This window comes from Mus musculus, chromosome 6 (assembly GCF_000001635.26).
Source record: "Mus musculus strain C57BL/6J chromosome 6, GRCm38.p6 C57BL/6J".
NCBI classification, from domain to species: domain Eukaryota; kingdom Metazoa; phylum Chordata; class Mammalia; order Rodentia; family Muridae; genus Mus; species Mus musculus.
The window spans coordinates 45,710,352-45,727,598 of NC_000072.6; the positions used below are offsets into that span (position 1 = coordinate 45,710,352).

At 35.3% G+C, this 17,247-nt stretch overlaps 1 protein-coding gene across 1 annotated transcript in view; it reads left to right on the top strand.

Moving 5' to 3' along the window:
* Positions 1-17,247, top strand: part of Cntnap2 (contactin associated protein-like 2) — a 2,241,333-nt gene that overhangs the window by 650,291 nt on the left and 1,573,795 nt on the right. The window contains exon 3 of the mRNA NM_001004357.2: positions 5,444-5,637. Coding sequence (NP_001004357.2) covers positions 5,444-5,637 — 194 coding nt within the window. The remainder of the gene's footprint in view (positions 1-5,443; positions 5,638-17,247) is intronic.

Consider the following 17,247-nt stretch of genomic DNA (forward strand, 5'->3'; position numbering starts at 1 on the left):
ATTAATTGCTTGTTGATTTCATTGGCAAAATCATTTTATTGCTTTGAGAAATGTATAAATAGGACTTTCAAATTCCAATTAGCAATGTATTTCTTCAAGGCTTGGAATTCTACAGCTAATAAGGAAATAGCTGGATATGATGACACATGCTCATAAATCTAGACTTGAAAAATAATGAAAGCAAAGGTCGGTTATGAGTTCAAAGTCATCCTTGGCTATGTAGTCAGTTTGGGGCCACATAGGCTACATAACACTGTCCCTCAAAACCCTTCTAAAAGAAAATGTACTTACCTCTTAACTGACTGAGAATGTTATTATTTTACAAGTTTACCTGAGGCTCCATCACAAATTTATTTTCATAAAATTATAGAGACAGGTACATGATTTATAACCATAAGGAATATAGGAACTAAAATAGACGAAAATCAGCAAGTAGATACACAGGCTATAAACCTGCAGGCAAGTAACAAATTGGTGATGAGGAGACTACTAGAGTCATGGTTACAAAGAGCTGTGAAAGACAGGACATTGTAAGTTTAGGAGTATTTTGAGATGAATACATGAGAAAGAAGAAGGAATTGTGCAGAAAATATAGATGCTAGGCATGGCATCAATAAAGGTATTTACTTGTGTGTGCATGTGTGTAGCCATCTATAGAGCATATGTACCTTTTTCATGCCTGCCTCCATAAGGAAAATGAAAATATCTTGCCCCAGACTCCTTCAATTGCCAGTACCTTTCTCTTAGGCTAGGATCGTGACTTCATGAATCTCTCATCTCTGCCACTAGTGCTGGGATTTTGGACTAGTGCCTTAGTCTTGCTCAAGTCTTGTGTACACAGGCTCATTTGCTGTGTGTATGATACAGGCATTAATAAATTGACTCTGGGTATTAAATTGAGAAGAAATACAAAAGAGAGCATAAGAGGGGAAGTCGTTAAGTAGATAGGGAAGAAATTCATGGAAAGGGAATGATGATGTACTCAGTACAAACTTAGTAAAACAACATTATGTAATATGCAATGTATAATGTATCATATGTAATATGTAATAAATCATAAGTATATAACATATATTAAATAAAGTAATTATATAGAACAAACCAAATAAATAAAAAATAAATAAAGGTATTTACCAATCCTTCAAAGATCTTTGAGACTTCAACATCAAATTAAAGCTTCAATGAGTCAGAGCATACCCTAGACCTTGATGGTCTCAGGAAAACAGGAAAAGCTATCACATCATTCCAAGTGTCCAAGGAAGGGACATAAACTTGGAAAATGTTTTCTGTATGCTCTCTTCAAGAAGTTCCTGAAGAACAATTACCCCCCAATACTGTCTGCTACAGGGCTTCCAGAAATTAAGCAAGTGAATTCCCCAGTCATAAGGGAAAGCCTAGAGGGTGACACGGATCAATTACTCTATGTGAAATCATGTGAAGTGGGTATTATAATTCTTGAATAAAAAATTGCCTAGTTAAGTTGAGGGAGGATAATGTGGGTGGGTGGATGGTATATTCTGGGTATGTCTACTACGAGTGATGACTAATCTCTGGAAAGTGTAGAATCGGTGTAAAGGTAATTACACACGTGTATATGCACACACACACACACACACACACACACACACACACACACACACACAGCCTCCTTAGTGATTTAGTGTTGCTCTTACATATGTAAGTTTAGAGCTGACAACATGGGGTTAGATGCCATATCAACCATTTTTCTAAAGTGATATATAGTTTCTAACTGCGTTCTAAATTCTAATTCTCACTAGATAAGTGCTACTTTAACCTCTCATCAAAACTGCTTCCTTCTGAAGCAGATGGATAACACTAAGGAGACTCACTACTGGTCAAAATTCTGACTACAAACACATATTCAATGGAACAGAGTCACACTATTTTTCCATAATGTGTAAGACTGTTATATTAAAATAGAATTGAATAACTGTAAGAGGAATGGCAGAGCAAGCACAGCCTAGAATATTCAATATTCAACATTTAATGGAATAGGTAACTGACCGAAGTGTTAACCACTGTCAATTATCACTCCATGTGTGAAATAGAGAATTTAGTGCTCTTTGACTCTAGTCTCCCATCTTTGCTGATATTATAGCTCCATATTTTACTTCTTCATATATTATAAATGCCATAATTCAAAGTTATTCTATTAAGCACTCTAATCTTTCAAAGAAAGTATAAAATAAATATTTAATATTTATTGACCCATGAAACCATCCCTATCTTTTTTAATCATGTTTATAGACATTCTAATAGCAAAAATAATATCCCAGAAGCTACATATTTTACTCTTTTAGTAAAATAAACAGATAGATAATCAATACTCTCAGCTTTTAAAATAAATATTGTTGTGTTATTTTTATTTTTAAAGGCTGTCTTTGGTCAGTGTAGAAAGATCATGTAAAAATCTGTCTCTTCCTCTCAGTTAGTACCTGGTTCCTTGACTTTTCAGCTTGTATTGCTTCTGATGAAAATTTTCTACCCTCTAAGGATGTTGCAGATTTTATCTTTAACATTCTTTTCCAGAAGTGATAATATAGTGAATTTGTATGTTTTTATTTGTGTTTATTTTGCTTGGAACCAATAAACTCTCATTTATCAGAAATTATATTTTCCCATATACATTGCCCCAAATGGATACTTTATTGTCATCTCTTATGCATTTTTCCCACCTCTGAGCTTCAGTTAGATAGATGGATATAAACATGTGTTCTAGTTCACTGATTTTTTCAGCTATGTGTCAGTCATAATCATAAAATGTGCCTAAAACAATCAACTTACAAGAAGTCCTTATTAGATCACAGTTTTAAGAATCTCGGTCCATTATTAGCTTTCCTTGTTATCTGAGGTCTATAGTGGCTCAATATGCTTTGATTTTATCAGGAAGCTAATATTCATATTATGACAACTGGGAGACAAAGAGGATAAAGGGACAATAGTCCTAGTATCCTCCTCAAGGGTATGCCACCAATGACCAATATATCTCCCAGTTGCCCCTAATTCTTAACATATCAATCAGGACCACTACTGACACAGACAGAGTATAGGCTTCAAACACAAGGATCTTTGAAGAATCTTGAGAATCCACAGTGTAGAAGTGTCAAGTATTCTACTAAGCCAGAGCAATAATTTTTAATCTCAGTATAATTTTAAGTTCTAAAGTTTCTATTATATTCTTTTAATGTTGTTTCTTCCACTAAATTTTTCTGCTCATGTCCTTAATATTTATGTTTTCTTTAAGACAGCAGGATTAATTCTTTCTTTTGAATTCTAATATTAATAAAGTTTTATATTACTGGATGTGATATAATAAGGTTAGTATCTTAAATTAACACTGGAATTTTCCAGTACTTTTTTAAAGCAGAGTTGTTTTTAATGAGACTGTTGTTTAAAATTATTCTAATTTTTATTAAATTTATTGAGAGTTGTTCTGCTTTTATGTGCTAATTTTTATTAGATATTTACTTTATTTACATTTCAAATGTTGTCCCCTTTCCCGATCCTGTGAAGATTCTATGCTCCAGTGTAGGGGAATGCCAGGTCCAGGAAGAGGGTGTCAGTGGGTTGGTAAGCAGGGGGAGGAGGAGGGGGAAGGGCTAGGGGGTTTTCAGAGGGAAAGAGGGATTAATTCTTAATAAATAAATTAAACTTTTAGTCTGACAATTATCATTATATCTGTTATGGAGAAATCTATTTTTGCATAGTGATTTTACTCTGGTAGTGACTACTGTTTTCCTGCTACTCCAAAAGCCTAGTGTTTTTAATTTATAGAGGATATTTTGCATGTGATTGCTCTTGAACTTTCAAATTACTATGGCCTGCTTTGACCTAGAGTTGATTTATGTTTGAGCAAGGAGTTTATCGATTAGATTGACTTGTGTATAATGACTAGCTCTTATTTTGTCATCATCATCATCATCAACATCAAAAATGAACTATGCCATCTCTTCTTCGGATGGATGGCCTTTCTTGATTTGCTACTGGATGACTAGTGTTGATGTATAAGAACTGTGAGTCTAACCTGTTCTGTAATTAACTTTATCCTTCCTGTGCAATAACTAAGTGTTCATCCCAGAAATTCATGTTTCTAATCCTATGTAGTCTTGCCCTGGAAACATATGTTTGATCTACCATCAAGACATCACAAATTCTCAGAGCAAATTTTCAATGATCTTTTTCTACAAAGCCACCTCTTTTAAGATACTCTGACCTGCAGTTTCCATATTTCTCAGTAGCTTTGAACGCTATCCTGCCTCTGCTCCAAGGACATTCTTCTACTCTTTTTGAACTTGCTTTTCAAGCCATGACCTGGGAAGAGTCATTCCCAAATCTGGAAACCATCATGACTCACCTCAAATATCCTTCCTCTTATGTGGGTCAGATCCCCAGTCTTCAAAATAGTTATCATGTATTTTCTTTTTCAGTTGCTTAGAAAGCTGTTTTCCCATCATTCAAAGCAACATATTCCAAGTAAACACTGTTAAAATTACACTGTACCTCTGGTCATCCTTAGAGAGTATGTTAGATTACCAGACTTTAAATCTTTTATTTTTTAAATGATGAACATATTTGATATGTTTTGTATTGGACAGTTTGTTAAATTTTTTTTTCCATTAATTATTCTCTTTAGTTTCTCTAAACATCTAGGACTTTGCCATGGTTTCTGTTACTTACTTGTAAGAAGACACAGATATGACTAGAATTTGAACCTCTTTAATCTCTGTTAACTCTATTTGACTTTCTAAATTTCTCTTTCCTTTGTATTTTCTGGTCAAGTATCATGTTTTACCAATGATATTAATTTTTTTCTAGGGCCTCAAATATTTTTTATAAGCATTGGTTATCAAGAAACACTATCCTTCACTAGTCTAGAGTAGCTCATTTTCAACATAACTCATATCTCATAAGTCCAAACCTATAATACCCAATTTAGAAAAGCAGGCATCAATAAGCTTTAACTCTGAATTTCATAAGGCAAAATATATTTGAAAGTTGTATATAATTGAATTTTGTTTCATTTATAATTTACTGAAAGATAAAACCTCACATGAGGGAAAGAAAAAGCATAGCTGCATCCGTTTTCCTTATGGTTTTAACAGAAGAGTTCATGGTAAATTGATCAACCCTCAGTCAATTAGACTTTGACATGTACTAATAAGATCTAATTGAGGAATTATGAAGACATTTGCTCAGGAGAAAATGAGCACATAATTACACCATAAAGAGGTTAAAGAATCAATGTTACCCAGCTGGAAGAATATTAGTTGAAGTCCCAATGGCATCTATAAAGGACACTTCATAATACATCTGTGAAATACAGCACTGACAAGGCCAATTAAGATATGTAGAATATTCTATTTTTAATTGTAAGAGTTCAGTTTTAAACATCCGTTTTTCCTTTTGTCTCTGCCGACTCCAGGTGCTGGGGGATGGTCTCCATCAGACAGTGACCACTATCAATGGCTTCAGGTTGATTTTGGTAATCGGAAGCAGATCAGTGCCATTGCAACCCAAGGAAGGTACAGCAGTTCTGATTGGGTGACACAATATCGAATGCTCTACAGTGACACAGGGAGAAACTGGAAACCCTATCATCAAGATGGCAATATCTGGGTGAGTCACTATTGGAAATACAAAGATGCACAACTGACTGGAAAATTTGTGAAACTGGCTAGAACTCATATGGCCTATTCACAGCTGCAAATATTTATCTATGAAAACTATTAGAAGACTACTAATTAACTAGGTCATTAATAAATTCACTTTTGCTCATTGAGGTCCACTTTATTAGGCTTCAATGTACATCTTTTGCTAGCACAATGAGTCTCTGTCTTGAGAAAACATTTAAATCACTGGAAGTTTTACAATATGAAAATGCCATTCGCACATAAATCAACAAAATCAAGATCATGTCCAGAGAAAATCCAAATGTATTTTAATCATTAGAGACCTAAGTGCACTGTCTATTATTCTATGGTGAAAATATATAAAATTTGACCAGCACACTCTGAAAATGTCTCAATTAATTATAAAGTTGTACATTCAATCAAGTAGTCACCATATTTTAATAGATCATTGACCACTAAATTATACATGAGCTGTTTTAGTTTATTATATATTTTAAAATCTTCAATAAAATTCAATTAAAATCATTAGTGTTAAACAGAAAGAAGAAAAAGGTATAGGGTTCAATTTCAGGTTTTTATTCTCCTGGTGATAGAGGAGTAGGTACTTTTACCTTAACAAGGCTCACTTTTTAGAAATACGCATTTTTTATTGGATATTTTCTTTATTTACATTTCAAATGTTTTCCTCTTTGCAGGTCTCCCCTTCAGAAACCCCCTGTCCCATTCACCTTCCCTCTGCTTTTATAAGGGTGCTTCCTTACCCACCCACTTCCATCTTCCTGCCCTGGCATTCCCCTACATTGGGCCTTCAAACACTATCTGACCCAAGAGTCGATTCTCCCACTGATATCCAACAAGTCCTTCCTCTGCCAAATATGGGGCTGGAGCCATAGCTCCCTCCATGTGTACTCTTTGGTTTGTGGTTCAGTCCCTGAAATTGTTCTTGTAAGTTTCTGGAGTTGAGAATTTTCTAGATTTAAACATCATCTCTACATGAGTGGCCAATGATGGAGACAATAATGGAAAATAAGCTCACAATCCCTATCAAATACAAAAAAAAATGTCCTTCTAAGAAGAATTGTAGAAATAACTCATCTCAGGCCATAACTATGCATCTCTAATGCATATATGCTGAAATATGCAACAAAGAGGAAATACATTGGAGGGGAAAGATTCATTCAATAATATGTTTCATTACTTTCTGAAGATAACCCAAAGCCTCAATCATAAGTTATAGAAAGGTGATTTTCAACCATAAACAGAATAAAATGTTGTATTTATCTACTTATATATGCATTAAGATAATATTAAAGAGGACTGGGAAAATGCAGTGATTAGAGCCTTGATTTACTTTGATAGTGGCTAGCAGTTAAGGATAGTCACAATATGATTGAGTCAAGATATGTTTAAAAAGTAAGATTGTCCAAGATAATTTGGACTCTTCTGGTAATAAATATAAATAACAAGAATGATTGCTCGTGGGAGAACCCTCTGAAAACTGCCCGTGTAGAGAAGGAAGGCTGGGTGTGTAGAGAGTTCTCTGTCTCTGCTGATGGTGATGAGGCATGTGCTTCTGTGATCTTCTACCTTTCAGTTATTAACTTTATCTCCTTCCTTTCACGTTTCTCATTAAAATTAGCATAGTGATGAATGAGGAGTAATGAGTGATGATTTCCAGAAGATTCTGTATGAGCTAATCATGAAACTGTAACATTACCAGAAAGTGTAAGGTGTAATATAAATATTGTGAGATACATTTAAGTGCTAGTAAGCATTTCACATAATGAGTCTAATAACCCATGACAGAAATACTGAGAGTAGTGACAAATGAAAATTCATTCACTTCTAACAGTCCTTGAGGATTTTACAGTTATAATACCTTAAACATTAAGCAATGGAATTTTAACTTTTATAATATATATATATATATATATATATATATATATATATATATATTATAAAAAGCATATATATATAAGCATATATATATATATGCTTCAGCTTAATAGTGAGGATAATTAAATATTAGATTTTATTGTAACCTGTGACTACTTAATATCATGTAAGTTTGACTTTAAAGAAAGTTTAAACAAAGTTGAACCATCTTTTGGTTCACAGAACCTTACAAGATGAAATTTTCAGCTAATCAGAAGATTTCAATGTTGATATTATTTGGAGCTTACATTTCTTAAACTTTCCTATAATGATCACAACCTAAGGAGAATGGAAAGGAAGAAATAAATTCTATCTGTTCTATCGTGTGTGTGTGTGTGTGTGTGTGTGTGTGTGTGTGTGTGTGTGTAAATGTCAGTGGTTATTGTCCCTTTGATTGTTAAGGAAATGGGTCAAACAGTGAAGAGAATATTATTTGAAGACTGGGTAAATGTTTTGAATGATTTAACTATCATTAGTAATGTATGCTAAAATGAGAAAAGAAAGTACAAAAAATGCTAAAGTAAAAAGCCACAGGGTCCCCAGTGGAGGAGCTAGAGAAAGTACCCAAGGAGCTGAAGGGGTCTGCAACCCTATAGGTGGAACAACAATATGAACTAACCAGTACCCCCAGAGCTCCTGTCTCTAGCTGTATATGTATCAGAAGATGGCCTAGTCAGTCATCACTGGGAAGAGAGGCCCCTTGGTCTTGCAAACTTTATATGCCCCAGTACAGGAGAACACCAGGGTCTGGAACTGGAAGTGGGTGGGTAGAAGAGCAGGGTGGGGGAGGGTATAGGGGACTTTCTGGAGAGCAATTGAAATGTAAATGAAGAAAATACCTAATAAAAAATTGGGGGAAAAAAAGTCATTCCCTAGACTCAATAGTGCAAGCATTAACTCAAATCAAGTATAGTTACCTCCACTGGATCCACTTAACAGCAGACTTGTCAACATCAGTGTTATGAGCCCACCAGATGTAGTCCCAATGTCACACAGAAGGACATGATTAATCATGGTGGTCCAAAAAACAGCAAAAATAAATAGGCATTTGAGACAGATTAACCTAGGAGGGCAGGGTGATCAGGAGTCATAGTGAGGTAGGGGGAAGAGTGATCTAGGGAAGGTATCTTGTGTGAAATTGTTTAAAATATGGAAATTAAAGAATAGCTGTTGACAAAGAGTTATCATTTAAACAAAAGGAACAACACATTATATAAGTGAAAAATATGAGCATTTTTACATTTTAAGGTCAAGAATATTTAGATGAAAATGGAGCTTGATGAGATTCCTAAATTGGCCTGTCCAAATATTTGATATGCAAGAATGTGAGTTTCTAAGTGTGCCTAATAAGCCAAATCTTCCAATCCTCTCTGATAACATTTACATAATATATCTTGTGTTCTGACTGACAAGGACATATTTTTCTATGAGATATCCCTTTACAATGTAAATGACAACATTCAGATAGTTAAATACTGATCCCCTTCATTGAGTCTATAAAGTTATACAACTCAAATCTGAAGGATTTTCAACAGTGTTTTCAAAGTTTCCTATATTTGGAAGACAAAAAAAAAAAAGAAATATTGTATGTAACAATTTCTTACCAAAAGTTCATTCAATATTATATAAAATATGAATTCCACCAATCAAAACTTTATATCTTGTAAGATTTATGTTCTAAATTTACCGGTATAATGTGGACACAATATTCTTCCTCTGTAGGATATTTTTTTTCATAAGCACAAGAAAATGTGTACACATTTCTAATCATTTTTAACAGAGTTTTGACCTCTTTCGGTAATAGTCAGCTGGTGTCAGACGAAATTAATTAACACAGTATGTACTTAGGGATTCCTACTGTGACAAAATTTATTATCAAATTTAAATTATAAAGATTCTCAACAAGAATATGTGAATATATATGCTGCCATCATCTAACACATCAAATTAAAATTAATTAATTAGTTAGACACTTAAAATTTGAAGTTCTGCCACTTACTTACATAATTTCAGCACAAAAAGCCACACCTGTACTCACGAAGTTTCCTTGTTTCAACAAAATTAGAAGCATCATAAACATCTGGAACACAGACAGATATTTGTGGGAAAACTTTACTTTTGACTATGTCAAACCAATATTTTTTATTTTGGGTATGTCAAATCATTGACTGTATTCTCTTATTGATTTTAACACTTTGATAATGAAAGTACCTAAACTGTGTTCTTTGATGAGGCTGAAACATGTTGATTAGTAAAGGATACTTGATCTTTGGTGTCAAAGGTCTGAATGAAGCATCTTGACTCACTCATTGCTTTCATGCTCTGAAAGATTCAACATTTCTCTGGGACTGAAATTCCTAATCTGGAAATTAGAGAAACAACCAGGATGTTAAGTTGCAATTATATAAGTGAGTAAATTCCGCAAACTATAACAGTTTAGAAACACATTTTACCCAGCCTAGAAGCAATTTACACATCATGTCTGCAGTGATGAACACCTCAAATCTGTTCCCTCTGTCCTCTGCACATTCAATTTACCTTGCTTTATTTTCATGCATGACTTAAAATTCCCAACAATATTGCCAATAAAGTAAACATGACTTAACACAGGAGGTAGACTATAAGTCAGTTTCTGATATGGTTTCCAAATAAACACTATGAAAATAGTGCCCCAATATATCAGTAGCTGGTACATTGTAGGCCTAGCCAGGGATGTAGAGATCAGAGCTCTTACTCTGAGCCAAAAGCCAGTGTAGTGCTCATAACAGATTATTTGTTATCATAATGATGGCTTTGCGTGCAATGAGCCATGTAAGGGGACAGCATTTAAAAATGAGTGGGTGATTCTGTCCTATCTTTTCAACCATTTGTCATAGCAGTTGCACTAATTTTCCAAATCATTTAAAAATCTGTTCTTATTAGAAATGCACAACATGCATGCCTCTGTTCCAAACTTCAATAGTGAGCCTAGAATAGTCTCTTTTTTTGTCAATAACACAAAGGATGAAAAACCTTCTCTTGGGTAGACCTTGTGTTCTCACCAACCACAGTTTGCTAATGTAGTTTTCTTCATGTGTAGCTGATGATTCTCCTACTGATTTATATACACAAAGATGTTGCTACTGTTAGGTACTTGGGGGAAAGGCCAGACAGGCATATTTGAAATAATTGTATCATTTACTAAGCAATAAAACAAATAGGAACTATCTCATTGAATATTTTCCTAAAAATCATCTTTGACATAAATAAGTAAAAAAACATTAAATAATTATGTAGGATAAAATGGACTCCAAGATAAAGTCAAAACCATTTCCTCAGTTTTATGAAATAGCTTTTGCTATTTACACCTCTTCTTGACTGGCTGATAGTTTTAAATTTCATGAATTTTAATAAGCCTAGTGGATATTCAGATCCCTTAATATACACTAAAATGCTTCTAGGCTGGATTTGATCACTCTTCTTTATTATATTTGTATAGTAAACATCTTTTCACATGGTCATTGATTCTTCTTACTTCAAATGGAACCTGCCCAGTATCTCTTCATTATAGGACCTTTCTAACAAATAAGGCTACATATCACTTGTTTTTCCAAAATTTAGAACATAGAAGTAATGTCATTTTAAATTTGAATATTTTTTTTCACACACTGTTCATCAAAGAAAGGTGACATAATTGTAAGCTATTTCTCATTGACAGTTAAATAAATAAGGTATTATTCTTTATAGTCCAATGAAATTTTCATCTATAGGGTAAGTATTATATATGGAAGCATCATTATATTTTTTAAAGTACACTTAACTTCTTGAGATGTTTGGAAGTAAAGATGCCCAGGGCTGGAGAGATAGCTCAGAGGTAAGATGTATTTGGATTTTCCAGAGTACCTGAATTAATTTTCAAATACTTATAATTGAAAGCTTATAATCACCTTTAATTCAAGATTGCGGGTAGGGTGGGGTTCCTGATGGCTTTGATTTCTAGGAGAACCTGTACTTACATACACACTCTCCCTCACATACACACAACTAGAAATAATGAAAATAAATATTATAAATGATTCTTATCATGACTATGTACATTCCTAAATAGTTTCATATTGGAATCACACAATATGGATTCAAGTTTTTCTTGTCATTAGATTAAGATTAGATTTGGGATTCAAATAAATATAAATGTTTATAATATTGATGGGTATCTACAAAGATTTTTAATAAAATAAGTTTCTTACCTTAAGATATTTAAGTGACAACTTTGTGGAAGTTAAAGGAATAATATGCAAATACACCTAAATTAGACAACGTAGAATATATTAGACCCTGTTCCTGTAGACAGAAAGCTTGAAAGAAGCAGGCCAGGGGCAAGTACTTGGTTCATTCAGAATACCCTGGCTGCACAGGTAATGGCAAATATAGGTTCACAAATTTGTTCTCTGGTACAGTTTTCAGGTTCTGCATTTTCTGATTTGTAAATGGGACTAATTGTAGTATTTGCCTTGTTTACCCAAGGGAATTTACATTATTGAAGTTAAAATCTAATGGGTTTAAATTAATTATCTATGTAAAGATCTTAGAACAAAATTACACATATTGGTTATCCAATTGTTATGAATTCTATAAATTTGAGATCTTCAAATTTGTTAATCTACTGCACGACCTTATATGTGGCCTTGAAATTTGAAAATAAGCTATTTGGATTTACAATAACATTCTTCTTTGTGCTTGTTGACATGTGTAGTATGTTAGAGCTTTGCTTGTCACCCTGAAGTGAAAAATAACTCAAACTGTAGCTGGAAAATAGTTTAAAATGAATGTCACTTAAATCATAGTCTTATGAATTGCTACACTGGGTCCTACACATTGCCATACAAGCATGTCTAGACAGCATGTTTAGGTCCTGTCTTTTTATTAGATGTAAAGGAAAATATAACTACGATGTTTCTGTTATGTTTATTTTAATCAAGTTATGATTGTTAGCTTTGGAACTCCAAGGAAATAGATAAAACCATTTTAATCTACAGTATGCATTCATGTATCTTTGGCTAATTGAAAAAGTACAAGGTAAACAAAAAATCCAAGTTATCTTTATGTAGGAAAGAGGAAAGAGAGAGAGAGATAGAGAGAGAGATAGGGAGAGGGATAGGGAGAGGGGGAGAGGGGGAGAGGGGGAGAGGGGGAGAGAGAGGGAGAGAGGGAGAGACTCTAACATAGGGAGTTTCTATTGGTATTTGTTTTTAAAACAGGATCTTCTTATGTAGATCATACTCCCAAGTGCTGATATTACAAAATTTGAGATACATGGTCTAACATAATGATGGGGGACAAGGGATTCTCTCCTTCCTTTTCTATTCACTTTTACACCATTGTGAAGAATATAAATATGTTCATATATGGGGAGAGTGAAATACTATATACAAGTTATAGGCACAGAAGGGAACCTGTGAATGTGCTTCTCAATAAGTTCTAGGTACCAGCAGTGTCCAATACCCATGTCTCTGTTAGAAATGCAAAATCTCACAGATCTACTGGAGACCCTTAGACTCTATAGTTTGACAGCAAACCATACTGCTTAAAGGAAGTGTATGTCACTTTCAGTATTTTAGGGGCTCGTATGAGAAAGAAGAATTAGAATCAGCCTCCATGCCTCCAAGCTGGATGGTGTAATTAAGAATAAAATTCACAGTGCCTTCTGTAGGTCTTTCTTGTGTTGTTCTTGACCACTCCAGCCTCCTCATTCTCCAGCCCCCACTCTGCCACAAGACTTCCTGAGCTTTGCTTATTGTTTGGCTGTGGGTCTTTGAATCTGTTTCCATCATCTGCTGGATGAAGCCTCTCAGAAGACCATTATGCTATGCCCCTGTCTGCAAGCATAGCAAAGTATCCTTTATAGTGTCAGGGATTCATTCTTGCCCATAGGATGGGTCCCAGGTTGGTTCAGTCATTGGTTGGCCATTCCCTCAATCTCCGCTCCATCTTTATCCTGTATTTCTTGTAGGAAGGACAAATTTTGGGTAAAAGGTTTTATGTGTAGGTTGGTGTCCCCTCCTCCCAGTGAAAGTTGATTCTGACTACAGGAGGTGGAATCTCCAGGCTCCAGATCCATTGATGGTAATAGTCTCACCTGGGGTCATCTATAAAGACTCCTGGGCATTTTCCCATGCCAGAGATGTGCCCCCTCAATGATTTCTGTTCTCTCTCCCAGCCTTCCCTCTCCCAACATCTTATTCTACCATGGTACCTTCTTCCATGAAGTTACCTCCCTTCATCTACATCCAATGTATACTTTATTTCCCCTACTGAGTGACATTCAAACATCCTCCCTTGGGCCCTCTTTATTACTTAGCTTCTTTGGGTCTGTGGATGGTAGCATTGTAATCCTGTACTTTATTGCTATTATCCACGTATAAGTGAGTACATACCATGTGTGTCTTCCTCGGTCTGGGTTACCTCACTGTAGATGATATTTTTTTGTTCTATCCATTTGTTTGCAAATTACATGATGTCTTCCTTTTTAACAGCTGAGTAGTAGTCCACTGTGTAAATTTACCAAATTTTCTTTATCCATTCTTCTATTGAGGAACATCTAGGATGTTTCCAGTTTCTACAGATTATGAATAGTGTTGCTATTACCTAAGCCTATGGAGGCTCAAAGAAACTGAACCAGAAACCAAAGAGCATGCATGGGACAGACCTAGGCCCCTTACACATATGTACAAGATGTGCAACTTTTTTCTTCATGTGAATACCCTAACAGTTATACTAGGGTTATCCCTGACTCTGTTGTGGGCCTTTGGATCCTTTCCCATAGCTAGGTTGCCCTATTTAGCCTCAATGGGAGAAGATGCTCTTAATCCTGCTGTGACTTGATGGGCTAGGATGGGTGGGTACCCACGGGTGTATCCTAAAAGACATGCATCCTAAAGGACACAGGCTTCCAGCTTTGCTCTGGTCACACAAAGGATTCTCCTTCAGACTGGATGAGGGTTAGGACTGGTGAGGTCTGCTGAGAGGCTAAACATTGCTTCCTAAGAAAATAAATAGTTGTCATGCAGAGAGGAATAGATAGAAATCTCCCTAAGCAGAGAATCTTCTATTGAAGTAGGTACCTATGGGGCCTAGGGCTTTATAACAGCCAAATTATTCACAACCCATTAAAAGAAAAAAAAAGAAACCTTCATTTTGTCATGAAGTCTGGACTCACCCTTTCAAGTGATATAGGTGAAATTAAAGCAAGATCCATGAAGTGGGAATTCCTAGTTTTGCTGGAAACTCAGTTGTGTCACATAATATTTTTCTAGAAACTATCTTATGAGAGGATGCTTTGGTGAAGCAGACACATGAAAGGATGTTCTGTCGAGAACATGCACATGGTGTTTTCTTGGAAGTTACTTGGTGAAAGGGTATGTGAAGTTTTGCTGAAGCAGGCACTGAAGAGGACATGCGATGTTTTGAAAGCATATAAGTATACTCAACAAACAGTAGACTGTGCTCTTGTATTAGTGTGTCTTGTTCTCTTTGCTAATATTTGCTTCTCATGATGTCCTAGAAAGAAATGCACCAAAGAATTTCTCTGATATTCCTGCTGCTTCTTGCAGCTTCTCTGGACTTGCACAAATAGGCAGAGCCTTGCTATTTCTTCTGGATCAAGTTGCTGCTACTGTTTCATGCTTATTGTTTAGCTAGTATATTGTACTACTTTCAAAAAAAGATTGGAATCATCCAAAGGAATGTTTCTAAACAGGTCCACAACCCCCGTTTCCTATTAACCTTTCTTTTCTGATACCTCTGGCAGGTGGTGGTCTAGAAAGGAGGTTGAAGAATTAAAGAACCATAATTTAAGTAGGTTTAAAAAAAATCGAAGCTTACAGATCCAGCTTTATAAGAACTGTGGTGGATGGGCATCACTCTTCTAGGTCACGTGTATGTGCCAGGTATGAAAACCTTAAGGATTCACTGAGAGCATACAGTAGCTATTTAAGGCCTTACAACTGACTTGATATTTCTCTATCTGCAGAAAAGTGAGGCAAGACTGACAAAGCATGATGTCACTCACATCTGACCATCACATCAAGATATACTGACCTTTCATATTACATGGTACCAGAGGACTATTTTAGCTATGCATAGATACCTAAGTATATCCCTTGCATGTTTTGATTGAGTGAAAACTACATAGAAAGCATGCACAGTACATTTAGGACAAGGAAGATGGGATCAGGAGCTCTCCTGCAGACAGCCAAACCTTGCTTCACTATTTATTACTGTGTACATTTGATTATGCTCACCAACATTCTATCGATTTAGTTTACTTAGCTCAAAAAACACATAATACTACCTGAATAAAAACAAAAACAAAAAACAAAAACAAAAAACAAAAACAAAAACAAAAAACCAATGAGGACATATTGCTCCTAAATAAGATGGAAAAAGTTTATTGTAGATATGAGAGAGACAATAGACAGCAGTACCTGGAATCAATCCTTATTGGGAGGGGACAGATTTAAGATGGGAGAACCAGAAGCCAAGAGGCCAGGAGAGTGGGAAGCAAGAGTGGTGGCCAATATCAACGGAATTAATGTAGCCAAAATGGCTGAGCTATAAATAGGTCAAAGAAGCTTGGGGAAAGAAAGCCCAGTCCAGGCCTTGGGCTGGAGAGTTTTATTTGTAAGTGGAATATGCCAGGAAGGAGAAAATTGAAACAGGTAAGTCTGACTGACTATGTCTACTTTGGTATGATAATAGGGACTTCCAATGTTTGTCCTGAGTTTGAGCCCTAACACTAATTCAACGCTGAGGGCTTTTAATAATTAATTCCTCAAAACTAAGTTGAGAGAAAATGCCACATAAATATAATTGACTCTTATCTCCCTATTTTTCTCTCCTCTATTTGGCAGTTTATTGATGCTGTTATTGGTGTGGCTTGGAAGTTCATAAGACACACAAGAGAATAATAGGTAGGCTTCTCCTTGAGATTAATAGAGTCAAAGTTCAGGGGCAATAAAAATCATGACATTAACTTTAAACAAAACCAAGGTCGCCATGTACAGCTTACAAGTAGCTTGTACTCTGGCCACTGTGCTGGTGTCTGTTTTCACTGTGAAGCTGTGGTTTCTCTGTGTGTACCTCATAGATGTAAGTTTGCCACAGAGTGCATTTTGTCCATTTTGACTTTGAAAAGAATTAATAGCATATTGAAACATTTTGCCCAATGCATTTGGATTGCTGGAGTTAAACTAACTTAATTATTGGTTGTACTGACATGATCATTGGGACCAGAAGCTGGCTAGTTGATTGGATGTCTGAATGGCTCATTTCTCTACCATAATAGGATTTTTAGTTCCAGAGCAAAGAAGCATAGACATCTTGTTTTCCAACTGATATAATATTTACGATAAATACCTGTACTGATCTCATAAACTTTGCTGACATATTTCAATGAGTCTGCCAGTAGGCTCACTGCAATCTCGCTTAAGTGGTTTATAATTGCATTAGGATTCAGATGTAGTGACATCAATGCAAACCCTTCCCTGTGCTTTAGCAAAGCAGTGCCCAGTACTACAGGTGCTCCAATTAACAAGCACCCAACATTTACTGGGGACTTAAATGCTTCATGCACATTATCTTATTTAATCTTTAATGCAAGAAGCATGTGTAGATGCCATTTGTT